Raw genomic sequence first — 27,213 nt, 5'->3', positions numbered from 1 at the left:
GTGCATTAGTTTTTGAGTTTATCGCGAACAGAAAGACAGACGCGGTAGAGGACAAGGTTTTATGTAATGTAAGTGATGTATACCTATACATACATCACTTAATAGAGCGCAGAGTGACGAAGAAGCGGCGCAACAAACTTCACCGCAGCCTTTTCTTCAAACCGTGTAAAGCCTTCTTTTGATGATAGTAATATATCGTCAATTTAACAGGTTGTACGAGGCGGGTCTGAACCCACAACTGGCCAACATTTACCCACACGTGGCGTACCCCGTGTCGACGGGTACACCCATGCTATCACACTTAGTGGAATGGGAACACAGCGAGGATTGGTGAGTCTTATTATTAATTCACTAGATGTTGCCCGGGGCTTCGCTCCCGCGGAAATTTTTAGATAAAATATAGCCTATAGCAATCTTGGATTAATGTACCTTTCTAACGGTGAAAGAATTATTGAAATCGTTTTAGTTGATTAGGAGATTTCCTCCTCAAACATACAAACTCACAAATTTACTTACCTCTTTATAATAATAGGATAGATTTATTTAACAACTAGCTGCGCCCCGTGACGTCGCTCCCGTGGCAATTTCGGGATAAAAGTACCCTATATATAAATATATATATATAACAATCAGTCCAATACATTTAGAGTGAAAGAGTAACAAACATGCATATATATACATATATACATCCTCACAATCATATTTTAGTACTGCACTCTGGCGAGATAACATACATCATAGAATATAGTCTTATTGGAACTTTTACAAATTAGAAATTTAATTTGTTAAGCTTGTATATTCCTTTTTAAATGGATTTGTTATACATATCACACATGTGTTTTACCTTATTTTTTAAAATAATAATGAGATAAAAAAATTCTAGTATCGAGCGGGTATTGAACCCGCGTCCCTGTCTATCCGGGACAGTCATATAGACAGACTTTTATATTCCTTCCTTAAACATTAATGTTTAAAGCACGACCCATCTTATATGAATGTAGAGCACGCACGACCGAAACTCAATAAAGGCAATATTAATTGGGATCTATTCTTCAACCGGCCGCTAACGAATCACCCGTCAATATACCACAGACTGCCGACATTTTTCAAGACTAAAGTAATAAGGATAGGTCAAAAGAAGCTGTGTATTTACACAGCTTCTTCTGACCTATGAAGAGATATAGTAGTGAGTATTCAGCATGGAGTTTAAAACCGTTTTTTACGTTTCCCGGGAGTCACGATCCAAGAAAATTAAAAAAAAAATGTTCTTCATTATAAAGATCTTCATTTGACAAACCAAACATGTGGCTTAGAGTCAGTTGCACACGTCAATTTTGACGTTAATTTTAGCCTGCACAGAAAAACACAAAGTGACAAATGACACACGTTTGAATGGCAGAGAATTCTTATCTAATAATGTTCCAACAAATAGTTAATCCTTATCGTGTTTTCTCGTCGAAATTGCGGTTAAATTATACCAATTAGTGGCCACGGCAATCGCCTTTTCATAGGCCTGTTTAAGGTCTTCTATGGAGGAGAGAAGGAGATAGTGAATATTGATATACTTAGGAAACAAATACCACAAAAGTTATTTAAAGTAATTTACAAATTTGAAAATTATTATATTGATAACGTAATACGTGTTTATTACGTGTATTTTTAATACGGCGATGTTTTCAATGAACATGTTCCTAATATTCAATATTAAAACATTCATTTCAATGAATGAACAAATGTGTTATATCTTTATTGTATAGTACACCATAATAACAAAGGAACGGATAAAAAATAGTACAACTACCTAAAAACAAATGACCGTCTTATCGATAAGAGCGATTTCTTCCTGATAACCAATGCTTGGAAACGTTATATGAATTAAACTAAATTCAAATTCAAATCATTTATTCAGAAATTAGACCTTCACAGGCACTTTTTCTCGTCAATGTTTATATTTGTAGTTATTTCTCACAAGCTACAAACTACTGGCATTTCGGAACGACCACTGCTGAGAAGAAATGCCGAAAGAAACTCATTTGAACAGTGTTGGTCCCTATCATGCCAGAGGGGCTTACCATTATTGTTTCTTACAATGTTTTTTTCTAATAATAAATAAAATTACATAATGTACATAGTCAAAAGGTATATCATATATATATATATATTGACGCATGGAACAGCCATCGCGTAGCTCAACCATAATAGAGGGAACCTCACGACCCGGCCCACGATGCCACCACCAGATTGACCATTTGAGTTCACACACTCGATTCCCATTACTTCATAATTACAAATCTTATTCGTCGAAATAGAAGTATAATTCAGACACTTGAAGATCACAAATCACGTACATGTTTTACAAATAAAATTTAAAATATCACAATATATGAATTACTAGCAGCCCGTCCCTGCTTCGCTCGAGTAAAATCATAATAAATTATACACCTAAACCTTCCTCAGGTACTATACACTATCTATTAGTGAAAACCGCATGAAAATCCGTGCAGTAGTTTTTGAGTTTATCGCGAACTGACAGACAGACGCGCGGAGAGGACTTTGTTTTATAATATGTAAGACTATTTTTTGCTTTGTATGTCTTATAAGGCAAAATTTACATTGTAACTTCTTTATACTATGAATAATTATTTAGCGTGCTAAAATATTTCTCAATAATAAACTCGGCGTGAAACTAATATAACTACCCCGCGCCCGGCGCTCAAACGCCATACATCATCATACAAAGCCACGGAATAAAGGCAGCCTGCAGTGTACAGTTGAAAAATACGGGCAACGATGCCAATTTGCACGAGTAAAAAACAGTAGAAGGCCAACTTATAAATAAACTAGGTGTTTCCCGTAGTTCCGCCCACGTTTAAAAGCATAAAAGTGTGTTAGTCCCAATACTCGCTACGTACATAGTATAAAAAACTAGTCACCATCCGCATCTGTCTGTTTCTAGGCTTTCTTCTTTTAAACCACGCAAAAGGTAATAGATGATTTATTCCCGAAGGTTTATACATAAATGACCCCGTGTGAAGCCAGGGCACGTCGCTAGTACATCATAAACACTTTATCACGACTGGTTAGGACTTTTCCCTGTGGTTTCCAGCCCAGGGTCGATTGCAGTCCACAACATGAACACAGGGATTATAATGCCACATCTACAATTTGAAGTACAATCAACAGCACATCAACCTACTCAAAGTTATCGCAATTCTATGCTATTACCATCGCATAAAGTTCCACTTAGGGTAACTACATGTATTTTACTGTATATTCCGTAATTTTGACGTGAAATTTGCAATAACATAACAAAAATCCAACAATACGTCGTCTAGTTCGATCATAATCGGTAAATCTGTCATAGAGTGTGGCAATCCATTGCTGTTTGCGTCACGTGATTAGGATGTTTATAGGTTATTATCATGCCACAAGACTTCATTAGAATATTAGCATATGGCCAAAAGGTCTTCTTCATTAAAATCTATCCAAATATTGACGTTAAAAATTTACTTACTCGAGCCGACTTCCAAAGCGCAGTTGAAGAAGAAGATAAAATTTCTCAATCCAAGGATTTTTTAGATCCTTCAGTGCAGTGTGTCAATTGATCTCTTCTCACATTGACAAGTAATCACTTCTCACATTGGCTGGCTGACAAAACTATACCTGGATATCGATTTGTCATTATTAACAATAAGTAATTACCTATCGTGTTTCTGCAGCAGTCACAAATTGAAAAACAGATTGGCATCACGTTAATAGAATGAATGTACCTCCGTTGCCTGGATTTGGCCACAAACCACATAGTTAGACAAATAGATGTCGAGTCTTTGACAACTGCGGTCCTTGTAAACCCATTACACTGCTTGGCCGATTGGGACTGCGGTCCGCTATACATATAATAAATGGGTGACTGGGACAGAAAAAAACTGGCCTCCATCCATTAACAGTTCATAATCGGTTTCCTTAACTTCAACTAAGAATTTAAAGATTGTTTTTTAAACTTTCACTCTTTGAATAACTACATAAATTATAAATTAATCAGTTTAAAGATTTTGACATTAACTAAATATAGCTTAATTTTAACGATTTTTCAATACATTACATTCTGGTTACGAAGCTAAATTTACTGTGGTAGTAGATATTCATGTCAATTTGCAAAATAGCTCAATATATCGACCAATTTGTGCGTGGCGAGCTGACTGATGTCACGCAATCAATTTGGGCACACACTATAGCGTTCGCCGTTTTATTATGTTGGTCCGCTCATAAATTATTTTTGTCAATATCTCGTGTTCTAAGCAACGCATCGCGATGAAACATATACCAGATTTTAAGTTAGACTATCCGCTATATAACTGTGAAAACCATATCCAATTCCATACAGTAGTTTCTGCAAATTACGCGTACACAAATACAGACAGATAAAAAATGTAAATAACAAAGTTTTCACTTCTAATTAGTTCCATGAAATCTTCAAGGGACTAATAAAAGTGATGATTATGTGCAAACATGACCCACTTACAGTTATATTATATGTATAGATAAGCCACATAATGTGTAAAATCTAGATTTACGGATATATACTCGCTATAAATCTCTCCTTTCGAGTTTTTAGAAATTATTTTTTCAAAGGGCTTTGTAGACAACATTATACAACATTGCCAGCCCTATATTTTAAACTTAATCTGTTAACTCCACACTCACATGCATAGCGGTAGTATATCGCAATGAGAGCTATTTGTTTGCGGCCGGGTGACTTATATGCCCCAATTAATTTCCCCGCGTGAGGTTAATTAGGAAAGGTGTTGTTTCTATTTACTTAATTTTTCTTTTAGTGCTGATACGTTTTAGTTTTACATACCGTACATAGACTAGCGACCCAATCCAGTTTCGCTCGGGTAAAATAATACCATAACAAAAAACGTATTCTATATTACTCCTGAAGCTTTCGTCTATCGTTGTGCCAGTTTATTTAAAACCGGCCCGTTCGTTTTTGAGTTTATTCATTGCAAACATAATACAAAAGTTCAAATCTTTTCTCTTTATAATATTAGTACGAGTCATTTCTCGTAAATCATTTAACAGATTCAGGTCTCGTTTGCACGAACGCGCGTTATAAAAGCCTAGAAATATTGTGTTTTTCTCACAATAGTTTTTCACACCAGCGTATAAAACGCGAAGTTGTGGTTAATTTTGCGCTGTGCGTTTAAAGGCTGAAAACTATAAGAAAATGCTGAGGTCGAGAGATTTTAAGCTTCTAACTCATTTTTAACCACCGACGCAAAAATGAGGGGTTCGGACATCAAATGTCATAAGTTTGACAGCTAAGTGTCTGTCCGTATACGTGGCACCGTAGCTCATCAACGGGTGAACCGATTTGGATGCGGTTTTTTTTTATTTGTTTGCTAATTTTTAAGCAGTGGTTCTTAAATATGTTTCATCAAAATCTGTTCAGCAAAAGTTGTAGCGAAATGAATATTGAAAGTCGGGGGTTTTTTAATTTGTCTAACAAATAAACTTATTGTATTACCCAGGTACGTGACGTCATACAGGGCTCAGGAGAAGATGAAATCAGGTGAAAGGACAGTAAGAATGTCTATTGTCGATGAGGACAGCGAGTTTATGGCCGGTCACGTGGTTGATGGTAAGCATTTGGTGACCAACATAATTGTTAATAAGCCATCTCAATCAAACTCATTTAGGTAACAGGTGACCAAAAGGCTGGCATACATCTCGACTAGAGAATAAGCATTGCCATTCAAGGTGGCAATGCCGTGAGCCTTCTGAGCACGCTACACCAAGGTAACGAATTGGACGACTGGCATTTTTGTATAAATATGTGTAAGTATTACTACTTTTTTTTGATAGTTTGTTGTTTTTAATTACTTTTATTTTTTTTTTTCTTTTAGTTATAATTTCATGTAAAAAATAAAAATAAATCATAATTATTTATACTATTCAAAGTGCTATTTCAGAAAAAAACATTGCTATATAGAATGTAATAATATTGAGCCATTATTTATCACCGCAAAAGCCGCAAAATCTATCAATATTCATTGCATTGTGCATCGCGAAATGAGCATTGTGACCGAATAATAGAATAACAGCACATTTATTATTAAGCTGCTAACGATGCGGCGAGTAGCTTTAAGCTTTAAGCGATTTATTAATATCGATATCAGTAATCGCCATTTTAGTCAAAATGAGATGAGGTATAAAAAATATTGCATTCAGATGTTCTCGATCGTCAATGTAATATATTTTACGTGAAAATAAGTTTACGCCATAAAAAGCATTTAAATAAATTACAATTTGATTTAAAATAATAAATTAAAATATAGCTAAATGTACCTAAAAATAAACAAAATTAAAAATATATGTACAAGTTACATAACCTATCAAGGGCGCTACCCAGCTGTAACATAGGTACACAAAAGGCTGGCAGCTTATTTTGTATAGCATTACTTTGATTTTGGCCAAAAAAAACTAAAAAACCTGCTCTTAAAAAGTTACAAATTTAAATCGAAAAATCGTTTTATTACTTTTTTTTACATATACACACTAGCGACACGTTTCGGCTTCGCTTCGGAAAACCATAATAAATTATACTCCTAAACCCTTCTTCAATCACACTATTTATTGGTGAAAACCATACAAAAATCCGTTCGGTAGTTTTTCAGTTTATCGCGTACAGACAGGCATACACGCGACAGGGGGACTTCTTTTTAACCCCCGACGCAAAAAGAGGGGTGTTATAAGTTTAACGTGCCTGTCTGTGTATCTGTCTGTGGCATCGTAGCCCTCAAACGGATGAACTAGTTTTTTTTTTTTGTGTCATAGATAATGTAATAATTCTTAGCATTATGTTTCATGAACGTGTACTTACATTGTTATATTACTGATAAAAAATTATACATAAATTTATATTTAAAAAATGGTAAGCCCTTCTGGCATAATAGGGGCCAACACTGTTTGAATGAGTTTCTTTCGGCATTTCTTCTCAGCAGTGGTCGTTCCGAAATGCTAGTAGTTCGTAGCTTTGGTAAACATCATTTAATTTAGAATATGACGTGAAAAAGTGCCTGTGAAGGCCTAATTTCTGAATAAATGATTTGATTTTGATTATGATTTTGAAAATCTGTTTCGCCGTTCAAAAGTTGTAGCGAAATGAATATTGAGAATAGAGTTTTTTTCTTTATTTGTCTAACAAATACGCTTGTATAATATGTAAGGGTTCGTATAATTGTATTTTTTCGTTTCTCAGGTCGTAACCTTTACCCCGCCACTGGTTATCTCGTGTTAGTCTGGGAGACATTGGGTATGATGATGGGTGAACTGTTCACCGAAGTGTCTGTGGTCTTCGAGAACGTGCGATTCCAGAGAGCCACCAATATCCCTAAAGACGGCTACCTGGAGTTCATCATCATGATCCAGAAAGGCAGCGGTAATTTCGAGGTAATACTTCCAATAAGTCTGTAGCCTTTGCCCGCGGCGTGGCCCGCGTCAGTTTCCCACGAGAACTGACGATTTTCCGGGGAGAAAGGTACCTTATGTCCTTCTCCATACTTCAAAGTACATGTATGCAAAATTTCAAGAAGATTTGTTGAACAGATAAAGTGTGAAGAAGTGAGGTAACAAATAAACTTACTTTCGCATTTAAAATATTAGTAACACATTGGGTACTTTTTTGTCCCGAAATTTCTACTACGTTGTCTTTGAAACACACATACATCCTCACAAACTTTCGCATTTATAATATTTGTAGGAATATATTATTATTGTAATATAACTTGACAGATTGTTATTGTAATATAACTTATTAATATATTAATATAACTTGACAGATCGTAGAAAGTGGAGCGTCAATCGTGACTGGTCGGATCTACGCCAAGAAGAACGTGGGTCAAGACTACCGTGTGCTCCCGGCTGTGCCCGAGGTAACGGGGCCTAACATCAAGCACATGCTCACTAAGGACTTCTACAAGGAATTGCGGCTGAGAGGATACCAGTACAGGTATAAGACTAGAGTATTTTCATTAAGAAAAACAAAGTGATATTTCTTGTTTCTATTGTTACCATTGTATACCTTGTTTATATTTCTCTAGGTACAACTATGTTAGTCCATATACACACTTCCATATTTATACTAATACTAGCTTTATTAAAAAATCCGGTTTCTCGTGTGGGCGGTTTGCGGGTGCGGAGGATTTTTTCATTAAATTATTTTTTCATCGAGTCGCCAGTCGAGTCACAAGCGACGTAGTAATTCGATAAATCTTGTAACAGTTTGTCAAGCAAGATTGAGAAGAAAATGGATTTTTAACGGATTTTATTTTATTGCCATTGCCAAATAACATGATCAATTGGAGGATTGATGAACAATTTTGAAGCTGGTTTTTTAATACATTGTGTGATTCCCGACGAAGATTTATGTGTAAAATTTATTAATAGCGGCCACTAGTCACAACTAAATTAAACTAAACAAGCTAATGAAAACAATACAATTATTGTATCAATATTTCAGTGGTCTGTTCCGCGGCGTCATAGGCTGCAACGTGGAGGGTAGTCGCGGCCGGCTGGCCTGGGTCAACAACTGGGTGACCTTTATGGACTGTATGCTGCAAATGAAGATCATTGGCAACGACACCAGGGGGCTTTTCGTGCCGACCAGAATCGAGAAGCTAAGCATCGACGCGAATATCCACTACAATGCCTTGTCTAAAATGAATCCGGACTCTTCGAAACATTCGTTTGAGATAAGAGTATATCCTGATGTAGATGTGATTAGGTATGTCTTCTTTATTAATCTTCTATCATGTTCACAGTTGTTTATGCGGATACAATATTGATTTGACACTTCTTTAAAGATAGCTCTTATAGCATGATCAGTGATAAAAGTTGTTCTATCACAGATTTATTTGTATCTTTAGAAATTTCTTTGGTTATTGATGTGGATCAATAGCTAGAGTATTTACCAATGATACAACAAAATGAAATATATATTTTTAGTCTTACTGATCGAACATCCTTATGATGTCATTGGCAGGAAATGGACTATCCCATAAAGTTCTAAAGCCTAAGTGTCGAATTTCAGGTTTAAAAGTCGCAAGATATGCCCACGTAGTTCTTTTATTTGAAAAATAATTTAATCGAAAGTGTTCTTAGCTATGTTCAGCCGTTTGAATACCATCTGCTTTCGAATAGGAGAATTTTTAAATTTACTTTCTAATAACAATTTTCGTACTATTGAAATCCTATTGATTTAAGGGAAAAGTTGGAAATCACTCAGATGATAGACAGAGATAGAATACTTATTGAAAATCAATTTTCGCATAACGTAAGCAAAATTTCAAACTCATCGCGGTCTAATTGATACAACTACAGTACACAACAGCGACCGCAATGTCCGAAGCCATGCAAACAAATATTAATTAAGTTGCTATTGCTATTTCAACAAATGCTCGCAGTTGATTGCGAAGAAGCCATAACATTAATAACCGATTCATTCATCTGTATCATTTTACATTTGTGGTTCCCGTTCTAAAATAGAACTTTGTTACATTCTCCTGTGGATGTAAAAGACAAAATGTTGAAATATCAAGGTCGTGGATTGTCAAAATCTTGTAATTATCGTACGTGAATATTGTCCCAGTAAACCTTACAATCCACTAGTTAGAAGAAAAACAAAATGGACAACAGTCACGGCCCTCATTAAGAACTAAGCTAATTCACAACAAACCCAAAACCGTGGACAAACATCTGCGATCACAAGTACGAATATTTGCCCACGCTGGTAATAAAAACTGGGCGTGGTGATCAACACGTCACGGAGGTCTTCAGAAATCTAACGTAACATTTATTTTTCGTTTCAGGGCTGGTGGGGTGGAAATCCGTGGCCTACACGCCACTCCCATCTCACGGAGGGTACCTCTTGGAGTGCCTGTACTTGAAAAGAGCGAATTTATTCCTAACTATGGCAAGAACAAGATGAAGGTGAGTTTTTTGAATTCCAAAATTTTGTAATTAAGCATTTCTACACAACTACAACTGGTATTCATTTTCTCGTTTTCCTTCTCATTAGTCAATTTTTTTCATAATATCTTTGAGAAAATCTTCATCAGTCGCTTTAAGTTTAAATAAAAATGTTACAAACTTAGCAGTATTTTTGTTTTGATTCCAGTGAAGACCTAAAATTTAAGTAAAATTGCTCATTATAATACTTTGATTAAATATTCTAAAATTTCATTTTCTTTACCCTTCGATCCTGGATATAATAAAAACAATTGAACTAAATTGAATAAAAACAATACGATCGCAGTCAGGGCCGTGCGCGAAATGAAAGATTAATTTACTTGGTTTTTTTTAAGCTGACTCCGGACCTTAGAGGCTCGAATGCAACCGGGAACAAACGAGGATAATATTATATTTTCTTATCTAGATTGAAGACATCCTTCGCGCCAACATCCAGCTGATACACGAGAACGTCCAAACCTACAAAGTGAAGACCATAGAGTTGGTAGATGAGGAGTATAAAACGAATTCCACAGAGCCACTCATAGAGCAGATAGGGGACATCCTTGGAGACCTCCCGCTGGTGCAGGCAGAGCTTCTTCTCATTTCTGAAGATGCCATCGAGATGCCACAAAATATCACTGTGGAAAACAAGAAGTTGAGTGGGGAGAGCAACGTGGTTATGTTCATTGGAGCTAATTTACTGAAGAGACCTGATGTAAGTGTCGGTGTAGGCTCTTTTCTATTAGGCTTCCTTTAATTTAAGCCATCTTTGTCATGTTACTACAGATCAAAGTACTAATAAGCCGTCCGTAATATTATTTATTCCAAAATCCATACTTTTATACTAATATTATAAAGATGAAGTGTGCGTAAGTTTCTGGGTTTGTATATTTGGAGTAACCTGCGGAATTACTGCACTGATTTAAAAAATCTTTCACCAATATGTAGAATGGAAAGTCAGGATGGACATAGGCTAGATTTTATTCCGTTTTTATCAATTACTTTTTATGATAACTGAAATTGTAAAGTAAGTCGGCGTAAAAACGGTCACAGAAAGTTTTCCTTTCGATCGCTGATTTGTCAGTAAAAAATACATCAATGGTTTGTTTGGGACATATATAGACCTATAAAATACCTATAAAAAAGTCCGCGACAGCATATATCTAGCTTTTGTTATTTCAGCTACTACAACTACTTTTAGCTACTATAACTACTTTTATACTTCAGAAAATAATTAAAATCATTACGTGATGTTTGACTGGAGATATTCATTACAATTATTATTTTGTGTTCTACACTTCAGATTTCATACAAAGAGAATGTATACGTAACCATTCTTTTTTCTGACAATATAATAAGAATAAAAACATAAATAACATTCACATAATCTCTTTCCAAAAGAATCCAATTTGATAATAAGGTTAACAGAATCCCGAGCCGCACCAACTAAGTACTCCTAATTTCTTTATTAAGCCCTTGTTCGTAAAACCTTAACAAGATTTAGGGATCTGTATAAAATATTAATTTGAATTTGTATAATAATCTACTGCAACATTGTCTGTGTTATTTATTTTTGTAATGAAATAGTGACGTAATATTTTAGTAATTATCTAAAAACTTATAATCCGGGAGGGGTCCTTAAATACATTTCTTAGCATGCCCAAATTGTCGTTAACACAAATCTAATATTTTTCTGCGTATCTTATTTTTTTTGTCTATTGGTCCTTATTGATGCTCGTGTAGTATAATATCTTGTTTCTTCTACGAAACATGTGGCCAAAAGAAAACCAGAAAAGTAAATAATGTACAATTTTATTACAAAAGGTTCTAGATCAAGCAGCTGCTACTCTTCGTGACAAATGCTTCATCATCAGCCGGGAAAAGGAATATCCCGACCCCAAAGTACACGCAGACAAGTATGACATAATCACTATCCAAGACACTGGCGTCGAATACCTAGTCATGCTCCGAAAACGCATCGGCGCTAGACCAGCTAAATTCGTCCAGATCGTCACAAAAGACCAAACATTCTCCTGGATCGATCGAGTCAAAGATGAATTGAAAGAAGGGCAGAAAGTCGTCCTTTACACTCAAGATGAACATATCAATGGTCTGCTGGGTTTAGTGAACTGCCTCAGGAAAGAACCTGGTGGTGAAGTGGTGTATGGTCTTTTGATTGCTGATCCGTCTGCTCCGGCATTCAATCCTGATTTGGAGTTTTATGAAGATCAGTTAGATAAGGATCTAGCAGTCAATGTTTATCAGGATGTAAGTGTTGCAAATATTATAAAAAATACGTGTTATTTTTAGTTAAAATACTTTCGCCGAACTTAAACTTGACTGAGGTATAAACAAGAACCTGATCAAGATAGAAGACAAGACTTATACACAACAAGATACAAGACTTATAAGATAAGTTTTCAAAAGAATTTATGACGTAAATACAAAGCAAATTTCATTATATACCATTTTAATGAATGCTACCATCCTCTTAGTCAACTATCCACGTAAAGGTGACCATGGAAGAAATTGAATTAACAATAAGTCCGCCTTTGCGCTAATTTATATGTTTGAATACCGTTATAAATTATGATTGTTCTTTAAATGGTGTTCATGTATGTAAGACATGCTTTCCCATTCAGGGTCAATGGGGCACATACCGCCACCTTCTCCTTGGTGATTTGGAAACCATTCGTGCAACTCACGCGTACGTGAACACCGTCACTATTGGAGACTTGTCTTCGCTCAGGTGGCTAGAGGGACCACTCAGACTTGATCAAACCTTCAAAACCCATACCAGCATGATGGTGCATGTAAGTTCTTTGTTTTATTATATAATTTTCTGGTATACCGCAATGAATATGTAGTTTCTCAGTTCAACTTTGGTCTACCTAACAGACTCTTCTTTCTTCTTTGAAATTGTATGAACAGATGAAATACTCGGAGAGGTGGACTGAGATCAAATGCATCATTTAGTTATGGCAATCTTATGATTATCATGTTGATTTTCAATTCATTCACCTAATATTTGAAATTCACCGTCCACTCGGTACTCTGTGACGCAGTAGTAATGTCCTCGCTTATGTACCACAAGATCCCAAGTTCGGACACCGCGATACAATATTTTTCAGATTGTTGGATCATAAACTATATTTTCCATGGGATGTTCATTTAGTATATCTACCTCTAGGTTTACTGCTCTGCTCTGAACTTCCGAGACGTGATGACGGCCACGGGTCGCGTCACCGTGGACGCGGTGGCTCGAGGTCGCCTTGCGCAGGAGTGCGTGCAAGGCTTCGAGATCGTCGGCCGCACCGCCAAGTATGCACTTTTCTATAACACTGCCATCATATGCAACGCATACATAATCTGCAAATATATTTTTTATTAATTCGTTATCGGTGCAAAAAGGTATTACTATGGCGAATTTTGAAAAAAAAAATCTTTAAAAAACAAATATTCTCCTTTGGCGACGAATAGGTTCCGGGCCACGAGATTTTAAATATGTACATACATATTATTACTCCTCTTTTCTATTGAGTAATGGACTCATGTGGATCGGTGATGTTTCTCCAACAGCGGCTCCCGTGTGATGTGCATGTTGAGGAATCGCGGGCACACCAACCTGGCCGAGGTGGACAAAGCCCTGACCTGGTGCATCCCTGACGAGTGGACCTTCGAAGAGGCCGCCACCGTCCCCGTCGCTTACGGCACTGTTTATTATGCTATGGTAAGATTAATATTGATCAATTGACACCTAAACCTTTGAAGGTTTAGGTGTCAATTGTATATTGTAATACTCCGTCGGAGTACAGACTATTTCAGTTCTTCAGTTCTCCTTGCATTGATAAAAGAAGGTTATAGTTTTTGAGATACAGGTGGGCCCTCAGACAACACTGTAAGGACTGAGGGCCCTACTAAACTTAAAATATCGTAACTCGCTTATTTGGCTTTCACAAAGTCTAACTCCAACTTTCACAATTCTTTTGGAATGTTCACTAAATCCCAGGCATAATTGCATAGAATTTCAAGAAGTGGGCCCTCAGACCACACGCACATAATTTTGTACCAATTTATATATTGCTATATTATAAATAACAGAAAGGGGAGACTTTTGCCCAGCAGTGGAACAACAATATGCTTGAAAAATACTTAAACCATTCGAAATAATTATTATTGGGGATTATTATATTCAGTTCGCCCTTCTCCCAGGTGATGGTCGGGCAGATCCAGCGCGGCGAGTCTGTGCTGATCCACGCGGGATCCGGCGGTGTCGGCCAGGCCGCCATCAACGTGGCCCTGCACTTCGGCTGCGAAGTCTTCACGACCGTCGGCACCGCTGAGAAGAGGGCGTTTATCAAAAAGCTTTTCCCGCAGCTGAAGGGTTTGTGTCAAATCTTTATGTAAAAGAAGGTTAAAACCGACTTCTTCATCCGCGCTTTGGAAGTCATCAGTACATTTATTAAGTAAATTTTTGACGTCAAATCTCTTCTTGTTGGTCGAATCAAATATGTATAAATTCTTCAACTAAGGATGACTGTATATCAACTAGGTAACTATTTATTACTAAGACTTTAATACGAATTACAGCTGCTTAGAGCAAAAATGATATTTTACAGTTTCACAGTGCCACTAAGCAAGAAATCAATTCGTTAATTTTAATTTTTTATCTTCTCTCAGACAGTAACATCGGCAACTCTCGTGACACTTCATTTGAAGACATGATCCGCCGCGAGACCAAAGGCAGGGGTGTCGACATTGTACTCAATTCGCTGTCTGATGACAAACTACAGGTAATTTATCTAGATTTTTTATATGAAATAATTTATTACATCAAAGACATAATAAGTATGACATTTATGACAAAAATATTTAGTCACAAAAATCTTAAGTATTATTAATGTAATTTTAATACACTTAGAACGGATTGCATCAGTCAACTGTGACGTTAGTTTTAACCAGCGCAAGTACGCCATTTTGTCTAAACGTTTGCGGCGCGTTAGTGCAGGTCGAAGTCAACGTTAAAGTCGGCTGGAGCCTAACATTAACTTGTGTCTAGGCGTCAGTCCGCTGTCTCTGCTACCGCGGCCGGTTCCTAGAGATCGGCAAGTTCGACATCAGCAACAATACGCCCATCGGCATGTACTTCCTGCTCAAGGAGACCTCCTTCCACGGCATCATGCTGGACTTCATCTTCGACCAGAGCTGGGAGTTCAGAAAGGTCAGATATATTGGCTTTTACAGCATACTCCTCCTGTGTTATGTTATAAAATATAGTATCGTTAAGTAGTGTTCCATAACACAAGTCTCGAACTTACTTTGCCATGCCACTAACCAAGAAACTAATTCGTTAATTTTATTGTCTTATCTTCTCTCAGACAGTAACATCGGCAACTCTCGTGAGTCGTGACACTTCATTTGAAGACATGATCCACCGCGATGGAACTAAATTAATTTGCGTGATTTGCCCTTCATATTTTATTTATTTATGTTCACCTACTCTACTTGTCTTGCCCCCTGTGTCCTGACTCCTGCACTCGGCTATCGACATATCACTGGACGTGGCACAATTATTGTGTGGGAAAAGTAAAATCTACAGCAGAAAATAGACTAAAATTAAACCCCACCGACAAAAACAAACTTCTTAAATCAATTGATGATTTTACCATAGAGGCTGCAAGATCTGCTCCTGACTGGTATCGAGAGTGGAGCTGTTCGTCCCCTCACTTACACCACATTCGAGAAACACGAAGTCGAGACTGCATTCCGTTACATGGCGGCGGGAAAACACATTGGAAAGGTATAATTGCCGCAAAAATACATAATATTCTGAACTTTTAGCAAATTTAAAGGCTCATCTGCGCACCTCTCCCGAGTGCGCAAACAGTACTTGGGCTGACTTGATGGCAGCTTCTGATAAAGTTATCGAAGATAACAGTATTGTATGTTATGGCACCTAAAATTTATACAACAAATTTCCAAATCAATATAAAAGCTTAAATTTATGAAAACATGTGAAACTGGTCCTAAAACTACAATTATTTAGTTACAGATAGTCACTTATTTCGATACCTGCTAATTTACTATGGCCAATAGATTACTACATTGTTACTTACTTAGTACTTCTTTATATGGTTACATGAGCAGATCTATCATAAGTTATAAAACGGATGGGTTATAACCATTCGGCTTTTTTAGGTTATAATCAAAATACGAGAAGATGAACGCACTAACCGTCCAGTCAAGCCTTCGCCCATGCCGGTAGAGGCTGTTCCTAGGTAAGGTATACATATAATGAGTAACGTATTATTTGTCATTAGTCTGTTAAGTCATGACGATGCCTGCTTCTTTCAGTTAGCTTATATGTAAGTCTTCCACGGTCTCCGTTAAATTTTTTTTTCGTGTATGAGTTTGTTTCAAATTTTTTTAGCTGCCAAAAAGTTTAAAATATGTCCACATACATTTAGGCCTCTAATGCAACTGTAGTCTGGAAGAAATCCTTTTCTGGGATATACGCGCTAATTTAATTGATTGCGAGTTTGTCCATTAACGGTCCTTTTCTTGCTTTATTTCCTTGGGGATTGTACTGAAGTCGATAATGCAGGATCTGGAGATTTCAGGAAGGGTGCTATTTTAGTATTTTTTAGTGTCGGGTAGCTTGATAAAGTAAGACATGTACACGCGCAAGCCGTAATAAAGTGATTGCGATTATTTTTAGATACATGTGCAATGAGGACAACGTATACATAGTAGTGGGGGGTTTGGGAGGGTTCGGCCTGGAGCTGGCGGACTGGCTTATCCTGAGAGGAGCCAGGAAGGTGCTCCTCACCTCCCGACGGGGCATCACCAACGGCTACCAGTCTTCGAGACTCAGGTTTGCTACATAATAGGTATAAAGCAAATTCGCCCTCTGCGTCTGTTTCTGAGCTTTCTTCTTTAAAACCAGGCAACGGATTTTGATGTAATTTTCACTGTTATATAAACAATTTATTTCCAAAGGTTTATAGATCTCTTGTGAAACTTTACCTGGTTGCTAGGTAGTTAATAAAATTCCTATAGCACAACCATCAAAAAGTCAAATTTATATTTATTTATATTTATTTGAATTTGTTTATAATGAGTAATAAGTAAAATGATTTGTTAGTAGTTTTTTTAGAGTAAGAAATAGATGTCATACATTATGGCAAATTACAAAAGTCTTGTATTCTTTTGGACTACATTCCAATCAACTTGCCATGCTTGTTCAAACACCCTTTTATTCTCAGGGCCTGGGCAGGCTACTCGGCCGATGTCCAAATCTCCACCCACGATATCACCACAGAAGAGGGCTGTGAACAAATGCTGCTTATGGCCAACAAAATGGGCCACGTAGATGCAATTTTCAACCTTGCTGTCGTACTGAAAGACTCGATTTTCCAAAATCAGACTCCAGAGACCTTCCAGACATCGTTTGGTCCTAAAGCCTTGGCGACTATGCATTTGGATAAATTCTCCAAGAAACATTGCCCTGGCTTGAAGTGAGTATTATTTTATTTGTTGTAATATCGAAAATAGTCGAAACGCTAAGAAGAAAATGAAGAACCGTCGCATTATTCTTCTTCTTAGCGTGACGACTCGGCGAATCATATTATTAAAGACCAATAATACTCCACAATTTTGACTACAATTAATGGATACGTTGAATTTGATAAATTAATTACATTCATTCAGGAATTTCGTGGTATTCTCTTCCGTGTCGTGCGGTCGCGGTAACGCCGGGCAGACCAACTACGGTCTGTCGAACTCCGTGATGGAGAGAATCTGCGAGTGGAGGAAGAAGCTGGGACTACCAGCATTGGCCGTGCAGTGGGGAGCTGTTGGTGATGTGAGTCGAGTTACATTTTGCTGTAGACTTATTAGTACAACGTGTAGTGTAAGCTTTAGTAGCAAAGTATGTCTTTAATGTACGCTCTAAAGCTGATTTCAGGAACGTGTGTTTGTACTTCTAATATAAATTGGTAAATGATAATAAAGGAGATGAAAAGAAGCGATGACAATCAGTTTCGAATCTTACTCGCGCAATTGTCTTGCAAAAGCCTTCAATTTTGAGAATGCAACCGAGAATATATCTGATGTCCACCATGAAGAATAAAACATTTTTTTAAATAGGTGGGTCTCGTTGCTGATATGCAAGACGATGACGTGCAACTTGAGATCGGAGGCACTCTGCAGCAGAGGATATCCTCGTGTCTGTTGGCTCTGGACAAGTTCTTGAAACAGGACGCACCTATCGTGTCTTCCATCGTGGTTGCCGAGAAGAAGGCTGGCGGCTCCGGATGCGGCAACATTGTGGATGCTGTTGCTCAAATTATGGGTATGAATTTAGACTCTTAACGAATTTGATGATGCAGTAGGTCATTGCTATGTAATCAGTCTTCTTAAATTTTTAGGGTGTCGACGCTCTCGCAATAAATTTCTCATCAATCGCTAAATTATATTTTTTATTTTGTGTTGTTCTGAAACCTAATTTTTAACTACGGTATCACCAAATGGCAAAATTTTTTTCCGTCTTTTATCATTTCATTTTTCGTTTACTCAGGTATCAAGGACCTGAAGACGGTATCGCAACAGGTCTCCCTGGCTGAGCTGGGCATGGACAGTATGATGGCGGTGGAGATCAAGCAGACCCTGGAAAGAGAGTTTGAAATCTTCCTGACTGCGCAGGACATCAGGACTCTCACTTTTGCCAGGTAGACGCTTGTGAAAATCAATTTCACCCTTTCAATATCTTTATGAAGCGTGGGGCTTTTTAGCATTAATAACCTGAAACATTACAAATCCCAGACTAGTAGAACTGACGGCGCAGCGTGAAGCAGCAGCGTCTACTTCGGCCGCACCAAAAGTGAGCGAAGCGGCAGCAGGACTTCGTGTGCTGATGAGGAACTTTGGAGATGAGAAGCTGGTGTCCGAGCCTCTCATATACATGCCTACTATGGTCAGCGACGGAGTCGAGGTGAGTTCCGTGAGAATGAAGCAATAACACAAGAAAGTCTCTCTTTTTGAACTCTTTAAATAATGTTATTATTATTTTCAAAACATGAAATAACAATCACTTAGAAACTAAAATGTTTCTAAGAAACTTGGATGATATTCTGATTCCAATCCATGACAATTCCGGTATCTGAAATCACAATGGCTTCAACAAGTGCCGATACGATTTTTTGCATTAAGGGCGAAGAAGCGATCCACGTAATGGAGAACGTGATGTTCGTGATGCCGGGGCTGGAGGGCTCGGCGACGGCGCTGGAGCCGCTCTGTCGCCGGCTGAAGATCAAGGTCTGCGCGCTGCAGCTCGGCTACGAGCACAAGGGCGAGGACTGCGACAAGATGGTCGAGAGACTGTACCAGGTGAGATATTGACCATCTCTGAAGCTTTATTAATGAAACTTGTATCAAAATTGTAACCACTTTTACGACAAATAATTTATTTGCTAGAAAATTGATTGAATCTATAATTAATTGTTTTGTTTCAGTCGGTTATTTCCCGTCTTGCTCCAGGAGCGCCATTCTGGCTGCTCGGCTACAGTTTTGGTTCTGTACTAACCTTGGAATTGGCAGCGAGACTCGAGGCACAAGGTACATAGATTCGTTATAAGTCGATTTTTTTAAAATCTTATCATAGTTTTTTGATTGCCAACAATAACTAGCAATTTTATTTCACCGAAGAAAAAGTTTTGCAATTTTTTTACAAACTTAATCAATAAATTACGCCCTAATGATTTTTTTTATTAGGGTAAAATATTTAATAATTAATTGAAGTAAAATTTTAATTTTTTTTTGTGTCTAGGTCTCAAAGGAACCGTCTTCTGCTTGGATGGCGCCCCCGAATTCCTCTACGCGATGACCACCATGACTATCACGTTCAAGAACGATTTTCAACTCCAAAACAGCTTGATCTGTCATGTGATCGATATCGTCTCCCCGAACAACGACGTCACCAAAGACTTGATGGAGAAACTCAACGAGATCGAATCCTACGATGAAAGAATCGAATTTGCCATCAAACTGTCAACAGTGCAGAGCAAATACTCACAACACTTCATCGCTTCCATGGCCCACATCTGCTACGATCGTATCAAAGTCGTCTTGAACTACAATGTAAAGAATATCAAGAAACTAAAATCTCCTGTTGTGCTCTTACGTCCCAAAGATAACCCACCGTTTGTAGTATGCGATGAAAATTATGGTCTTGATAAATTTAGCGAAAGTCCAGTCACTGTGCACTATTTGGAAGGGAACCACGTCAGTATAATTGAAAACAAGGATTGTGCTAATATTATCAACAGGATTCTGGCTAACGAAGAAGGACAGAAAGGGAAAGAAACGAGCAATGTTGTTACTAGCATGGTCGAGAACCAAAGAGAAATACAAGTTTAGAGAGGTAAATTTAAAACGGAATATTGCTTCGAAAACGGACACCGAATTTAGGATATTGGTTCAGGTTGTGATTTTTATTTATTTTCGCATTATTAACTGATAGTATAAGTGGCCGTACTTAGAACAATCTTAGTGACTAGTTACAAGTTTTAGTATCGATTTAAGTTTGTCTTAAGACACCAGTACCAAATAAATATTCGTCAAGAAAATTAAATTTAAGGGCGTACGTAGAATTAAGTTAATTTATTTTTGTCTTGGTTTGTAAAAGGTCATTAGAATAGGTTGTGCTAAGTCTTAATAGTCTGATACATTGTAATGAATTACAGGGTGTTGACAGTGATGGAAATGATAAATATATTTATTTGTTTGCGTTTACAAAATGGCTGTTTGCTTTAATACTTCTCATGTACCAACCATGTAAAAACCAACTAGTGTAGTTTTGCCATGTCCTAAAATAGGATTACGTTTACTGATTTTGCTGAGAGTAACTCGTCAATATAAACATACTAGCTATTGCACGCAGCTTGGCCCGTGTAAATTTTCCACAAGAACACGAAGGAAGTAGGGTATCCTTATACTACAGCCTTCTCCGTATTTCAAGCTATATGTAATCAAAATTACAAAAATATTGAGTAATTAGAGCGTGAAGAAGTAACAAACAAACTTATTTTCGCATTTATAATATTCATTAGTATACATTTTATTTACAGAAATTATAAGTATACTTATATAATATATAATTCTGTCAATACGTAATAGCCGTCAGCAATATAACAGGTTTCGTCTGTTTCGTTTGTATCCCATCACTCAGCGAATTCATTAACATTTTAATCAATCGCAGGCCAGGTGCCGGTGTTGTCGACGTTTCGATTAATTTCCACGGAGAAATTTAAAAATCCTATTTTTGCTTTTGCGATTTAAATATGAAAAAAAAAAAGAAAAGTTTGAACTCTTGTAACCGTAGCTTGGCGACTAAGTTATTCCTATTTGTTTTGTGTATCCCAAAAGACGAGTAAAATATAACTTAAATTTATAATTATCAAATCTGTACCTGCTTTCATGGCTAAACCGCGGGACCGATTTTGATGAAATTAAGAATATATACTTAACGACACGTCAAACATCGGCTACCGGAGCTGCAGCTATTGGTGAATAAAGTTAAGCAGGCACAACAGACGTTTCGAATTCATAGCAGAAAATCGTGCCAGCTTTGACGAAAACCTCAACTCTATTAAGTATCCTCCCGTAGGTCAATGAGTTGGTCAGAGCATGGTCCAACGTGTTTGCATCAATGTCATTTATGATATACTGGCCCTAAAACAATAATCAAACATATTGATCAATTTAAACAGAAATCAATCTAAAAATTGTGTGTGATTTCACGAGCGTTTTGAACGCCGCCGTGGGCTGTCATTAGTGTTTATTAAATTGTACCATACACAGTAATCAATTTAATTATCCTATTTTATAAATAACTAAAGTACTGGTACAATGTTAATTTTAGGAACGTTTAATTTAAAAAATATATATTCCTTGTTCAAAAGCTAGAAGCTCAGCAAAACGCTACACGCCGCGTTCAAACAGTCATGAAATTCACCCTAGGCTCTGGCAGAAGGGGCAAACCCAAGAAGTGCTCGCTTGATGTCATCAAAGATAATAGACGTGCGCCAATAATCTATAGATAGAAAGAAGCCGACGAACGCACGAAGTGGAGACGAAAAGCTGACTTTCAACTACGGAAGCAACCGAGAAGAAAGAGATAAGAAGGGAGAGAGACTGAAGTGATATAGAATAAAGTACCTACAATAGGGATTGAACAATCTTCTTTATCATATTTAAGTGCCAGCAGCTTGAAGAAGATGCTGAGCGACCCGGTACAGTCGTCACTGTGGATCATATAATTAAACTTCCATTTTCTATTGTCCCAATTGTAAAACTTGATTCTTGCCTGCAAACAGAAATTTAATCTCACTTCATGTTCTGCTATGAAGGGTGAGAGAGGCAGCGTAATTAAGTACAGGGTACTGTAGCAAAAGATCCTAGGCCACAAAGTCGACAACGTGTGACAAACCAGGTGTTATTACAGGCAGCGGTGATCACTTAACATGTGGACTGTTTCGTACTATGAAAATATATATTTACCATCAGATGTTTGTAAATCTGTTCTAAAGTAACCTTCACTTTGACTAGGTTCATTTTGCTGCTGGTGTTGTAGACTTCCACTTCGACCTTCGGCGGTGAATCCGTGATGTAAGGCGGCTTGGGCGTGACACATCTTCGCCATGACTGGACCTGGGACTTGTATGGACCCTGGACAAAGATTGGCATAGTTATGTCGCGCCACATACGCAATTGTGAATAACAAAACTAGGTATCTCCTCATAGGATCACATACATCTTATTCAGGTAAACATAGGCTACTTTTTTATTATGATTATACTCGAGCGAAGCTGCGGTGAACAGCTAGTTACCAAATAGATAGATAAAATCTTTATTTGTGGCCACAACACAAAATACACAACGCATACAGGTTCTTCATATCAATAATACACTCAATACAAATATGAGTGTCTTGCAGCAATACAAAAAGGACACAACTCAGCGGTACTATTACCCGGGGGGGGGGGGGGGGGGGGGGGGCAATACACTGATTTTCAGTTGTGAAATACTAAAAGTAAATACTAAAGATCTTTCGAGAAAGGAGAACCTCGAAATAATCTCAAAACTATGTAATTTTTACCTTCAAGCCCTTCGTTTTAGCATCCACATAATAATATGAACTAATTACACAGAAACAAAAAATTATAGCAATGTAATTCGCGTTCATTTGTACTAGCTATAGGTAAGATTATAATAATGCAAATGGCGTTCGCTGAAGTTAGTTAAACCTACCTAAATATAACAAGGTTCACAACCATAATTATGATGAACGCAAGTCGTTAAAAACACATTGGAATAAATTTATTGCTAAATCATAATTTTTTTTTCGAGATCGTATACAGCGATTTATTGATAAATTGTTTACTTATTTTTATAATGGTACATAAAAATATAATTTCAGATACTTGTACTCCTCATTTGGGCACGTTTCCCTCATTTATCTACTAGTTAATGTGGGAGTTGTTTGTTTAACTTTTGTTCAACTACTAGTCGGTGTAACTAATCTTGCTGGTAGTTAAGTTCCGTAATTTCCTCATTTATACACACACACATAACACATACTTAGTCATAAAGTTGAGATTCATACAGGTCGTTAATGGTCGGAATTACAAAGGATGCCAACACGGAGATTTACCTATGAATTAACTACGCACGATCTACGTTTTGAAATTTATACAATACTAGATGTTGCCCGGGGCTTCGCTTCCATGGGAATTTTGAGATAAAATATACCTATAGCAATTTTGGATAATGTACCTTTCTAATCGTGAAAGAATTCTTAAAATCGATTCGATAATTTCGGATAATACCCGCCTCAAACAAATCCACAAAGACTTACCTCTTTATAATAAGAGTATAGATAGGAGTAATAATAGTGACCATAATATTATTCTTTATAAGATAGCGTAGTCCAAATATAATATAAAGTCCTAATGACACCGGAAGTGAAGAACATTCTCAGACTTCCTGGCCGATTTTCTTCTGATACGCTATCTACATGTGCTATTGCATACACGTATTTTATGTAACATATAAATGAACAAATTCTTTGGTCAGAAATAAATAAAACTGTTGTGTAACGATAAATTGGTGGATTATATTATTAATTAACAATAAATTTATCAATTTTCACATTACAAGCGGGAATTTTGAATAAAGAATACGAGAATTACTTTCTTGTTTCTCGGTGGCCAGTACAATAGTCACAATAATCTTAGACATACCGTCCATCAAGGACTTCCTGAAGGAATGTCCTTTCACTACGTAACATAGGATTTCAGGTATGCCCATAGGCTAAGGGATTAACTATTTTGTCACTACAAAGGTGCAATGAATTCAAATAAAGTTTTTTCAACATTTATTTTCATATCAAACTGGTTTTTATATTAAGATATCATTCACCAATAAGTCGTTTCGCACAATAAAACTTATAAAAAAAATATGTTTCAATGAATGACAAATCACTTAAAATTACGTGTCCATCGGAAACGCGATACAATATTTGTGCTTAGTGTGAGCCGTTGAGTGTTGTCTATTTATAAATGACCAAGATCCTCAGCCATGAAGAATACGTCTGTAAGGGCTAATTAGCACTACCCAAATACAATTATATTAAAATAGTGATTTAGTTACAATCTTTTTTTAGTTTAACGCCATATCTTGTGTATCAAATAAATTGATTTTCTTTCTTTCTACAATGGCTCCACTAGATCGAAGAATTCCCAGCAATCGACGAGGCCATCGGGACTAATCACTTCGTCTCGCCACATCTCTTTGCCATAGATCTGAGTGGGTGTCCACAGGTGCCCCACCTTATTGATGTCCAATCCATTCACCACGTATGTACCCTGATAAAGGCATGATTGTTAATATTACTTTCATTATTTTGATGATCGCAACACTGAGCCTTCACCTTTGCACGCACACTCCAGGTGGGTCATGCCGACTCTTCTTATTCATCAATGAGAAAGACAAGTATCCACAGTGAGGACAATAAAGTTGCTGATGATGAAGTGTTTGTTCGGAGTAGAATTAGTGTTCTATATGTAAATATAGATCTACTAGATGTTGCCTGGGGCTTCGCTTGCGTGGGAATTTTGAGATAAGATATAGCCTATACCAATCTTGGATAATGCACCTTCCTAATGGTGAAAGAATATTTGAAATCGGTTCGGTAGTTTCGGAAATTATCCGCCTCAAACATACAAACTCACAAACGCTCTTTACAATGATAGTATAGATTTGTAAATAACTATATATGAGTTTTGCTATGAAATTAAATTTAAATTGATCATTAACTCACCAATTTAACAGTGCAATGTTTGAAGTCAAAATCTACCCTCAACAAGGAGACCAGGATCGTGATGAAGATGCCCTGACAGCCGCTGCTGTGTAGCACTAAGTTTGACTTCCACTTTCCATTCGCCCATACAAATTGCTTGGCTGTGCCCTGAAATAAACATACTCATGTTATCGTGTACTTGAAACATCTTCATTATCTAAGCGTTTTCCTAGTTTCATCCTCAGACGTTGAGCGTCGGACCCCAGGATCGGCTTTAGTACTTTATCGTCCCCACTTTGCCCTGCTGCTTCCCTAGTTGTCAGACAGTGCTTTACTCCAACTACAATCTCACAGACTTATACTTTGTATTGAAAAACGCTCAATAACTTATCTGAAGAATAAAGAGACCTTGGAATATTTATTCTTCAGATAGCTATTCGAGCCATCCATGGATTGAAAACTCGGCCCTTATAGTCAACAAAAAATAATTCAAAAAATTAAACCCACGTACTTTCTCACGTCAATTATTAAATTAGCTAAATTATATTTCTCAAAACTACAGCGAATGTTTGTATTTTTTTTTTATTTCTTCGACTAAATCACTGCTATACCAAATTAGTAATTTTTTAAACGAAAAAAAGGTGTTAATTACCAACCCTCCAAACACAAATAATTATATTATATACCTTCCAACGAGACGTATCCTTCAAAAAAGTGAAATTGCCGCGCATTAGCAACACTCCATTGGTGCTATTGTAAGTCTCCAAGTGTAGAAAAGCTGATGGATCAGTCTCATATGGCACCCTATGCCTTACACAACGGCGAGTGGACAGTAGTGAAATTTTGTATGGACCCTACAAAACAAAACATAGTCTTGAGAAATGATTCTATGACTACAATCCAGTTTCCTAGAAACTTTCGAAAAAAAATCATACAAAAAATTCAATAATGATTGCTAAATAAAAGAAAATTTTACAGAAAAATTATGTTCATAAAATAAAAATACGAACATGTTCAAAATTCTACCTTATTATATACAAAATTAAGAGTATGGTTGAGTGTAGACCACAGACTTATTGTAGACGGATGTAGTAATTTTACATTATTACGACATTAGCTAAGACGCCAGGTGAAAAAATCACCACCAACAGTCAAGACTTTAACAATGTATCTAGTCTTATATATGTGATTACAATAGAATTCAAAACTAGAGCCTGCAATGAGCCTTCTTTATCCCGTTCCGTTCTGCCCCACCCAGAAATAAATTCTGGATCCGCCCCTGAGTGTGAGGTTGGGAAGAAAAATAATAATTCACTCACAGCTTTTCCTTTTGCTGGAGACGCATTCTCAATTTTTACAAAACATAGAAATAATAAAGTCGCCAACCACATCGATTTCATTTTGTACACAAATACATACATTTTGAATGGAAAATAAGTAAACAAACATCAAACATTGATTCATCAAAAACTCATTTTAAATCCATTTGGTAATATAGGTAATTTTCAAAGTCACAGAACGTGTTTGCTATTGTATGTTGCTGATGATAGATAGATAAAGGGAACCCGATACATATAGCGTTTACTATATCCTAGTTGGGGGGGACAAGACAAGGCTCTAGACAGGTGATCAGCCCTCATAAACCATTTCTCCCAATTCCACTAAAGGACCCCCTCTTACTCTGCCTATTCATCTGTCATTCACAATTCCAATATTTCTGGTGCCAAATCTCTGTTAAAAACAGAGCCAATAATATCACTCTGTTGTCATCGGTCGAGATATTTTTTCTGAAAAACATGTAGGTTTTAAGTTGAATATACGTACGCGCGGTCTCTTTAAGC

General features: G+C 36.9%; 2 protein-coding genes across 2 annotated transcripts in view; one reads left to right on the top strand and one right to left on the bottom strand.

Annotated features, from left to right (window-relative positions):
• LOC128679006 (fatty acid synthase-like) overlaps positions 1-20,810 on the top strand; it is a 45,414-nt gene extending 24,604 nt beyond the window's left edge. The window contains exons 17-41 of the mRNA XM_053760933.2: positions 211-330; positions 5,535-5,644; positions 7,265-7,455; positions 7,845-8,014; positions 8,525-8,788; positions 9,873-9,993; positions 10,439-10,729; positions 11,839-12,282; positions 12,657-12,827; positions 13,205-13,335; positions 13,594-13,744; positions 14,227-14,398; positions 14,695-14,807; positions 15,074-15,235; positions 15,686-15,814; positions 16,213-16,292; positions 16,733-16,888; positions 17,280-17,531; positions 17,725-17,878; positions 18,163-18,367; positions 18,593-18,743; positions 18,838-19,006; positions 19,225-19,401; positions 19,527-19,629; positions 19,841-20,810. Of these exons, the coding sequence (XP_053616908.1) occupies positions 211-330; positions 5,535-5,644; positions 7,265-7,455; positions 7,845-8,014; positions 8,525-8,788; positions 9,873-9,993; positions 10,439-10,729; positions 11,839-12,282; positions 12,657-12,827; positions 13,205-13,335; positions 13,594-13,744; positions 14,227-14,398; positions 14,695-14,807; positions 15,074-15,235; positions 15,686-15,814; positions 16,213-16,292; positions 16,733-16,888; positions 17,280-17,531; positions 17,725-17,878; positions 18,163-18,367; positions 18,593-18,743; positions 18,838-19,006; positions 19,225-19,401; positions 19,527-19,629; positions 19,841-20,430 (4,777 nt within the window). The 3' untranslated portion in view covers positions 20,431-20,810. The remainder of the gene's footprint in view (positions 1-210; positions 331-5,534; positions 5,645-7,264; positions 7,456-7,844; positions 8,015-8,524; positions 8,789-9,872; positions 9,994-10,438; positions 10,730-11,838; positions 12,283-12,656; positions 12,828-13,204; positions 13,336-13,593; positions 13,745-14,226; positions 14,399-14,694; positions 14,808-15,073; positions 15,236-15,685; positions 15,815-16,212; positions 16,293-16,732; positions 16,889-17,279; positions 17,532-17,724; positions 17,879-18,162; positions 18,368-18,592; positions 18,744-18,837; positions 19,007-19,224; positions 19,402-19,526; positions 19,630-19,840) is intronic.
• A 369-nt stretch (positions 20,811-21,179) lies between these two features.
• On the bottom strand, positions 21,180-22,788 carry LOC128679313 (uncharacterized). Its single transcript, XM_053761451.1, has 3 exons — positions 22,573-22,788; positions 22,235-22,378; positions 21,180-21,744 (listed from the first exon to the last, which is right to left on the bottom strand). The coding sequence occupies exons 1-3, from the start codon at positions 22,774-22,776 to the stop codon at positions 21,589-21,591; spliced, it is 504 nt and encodes a 167-aa protein (XP_053617426.1). The 5' UTR covers positions 22,777-22,788; the 3' UTR covers positions 21,180-21,588.
• Positions 22,789-27,213: the final 4,425 nt, after the last annotated feature.

The sequence above is a fragment of the Plodia interpunctella genome, chromosome 21 (assembly GCF_027563975.2).
Source record: "Plodia interpunctella isolate USDA-ARS_2022_Savannah chromosome 21, ilPloInte3.2, whole genome shotgun sequence".
NCBI classification, from domain to species: domain Eukaryota; kingdom Metazoa; phylum Arthropoda; class Insecta; order Lepidoptera; family Pyralidae; genus Plodia; species Plodia interpunctella.
The sequence above is the reverse complement of the archived record's forward strand: the minus strand, read 5'-3'. Positions and strand labels throughout refer to the sequence as shown.

What these genes read in the sequence shown, in the direction of transcription:
- LOC128679313 (XM_053761451.1), bottom strand. Translation starts at nt 22,776, where the DNA reads ATGTGGCGCGACATAACTATGCCAATCTTTGTCCAGGGTCCATACAAG. An exon ending in AGATTTACAAACATCTGATG is followed by an intron (nt 22,379 to 22,572) that starts GTAAATATATAT and finishes TTCTGTTTGCAG; the next exon opens with GCAAGAATCAAGTTTTACAA. An exon ending in AAGATTGTTCAATCCCTATT is followed by an intron (nt 21,745 to 22,234) that starts GTAGGTACTTTA and finishes TTATTGTTTTAG; the next exon opens with GGCCAGTATATCATAAATGA.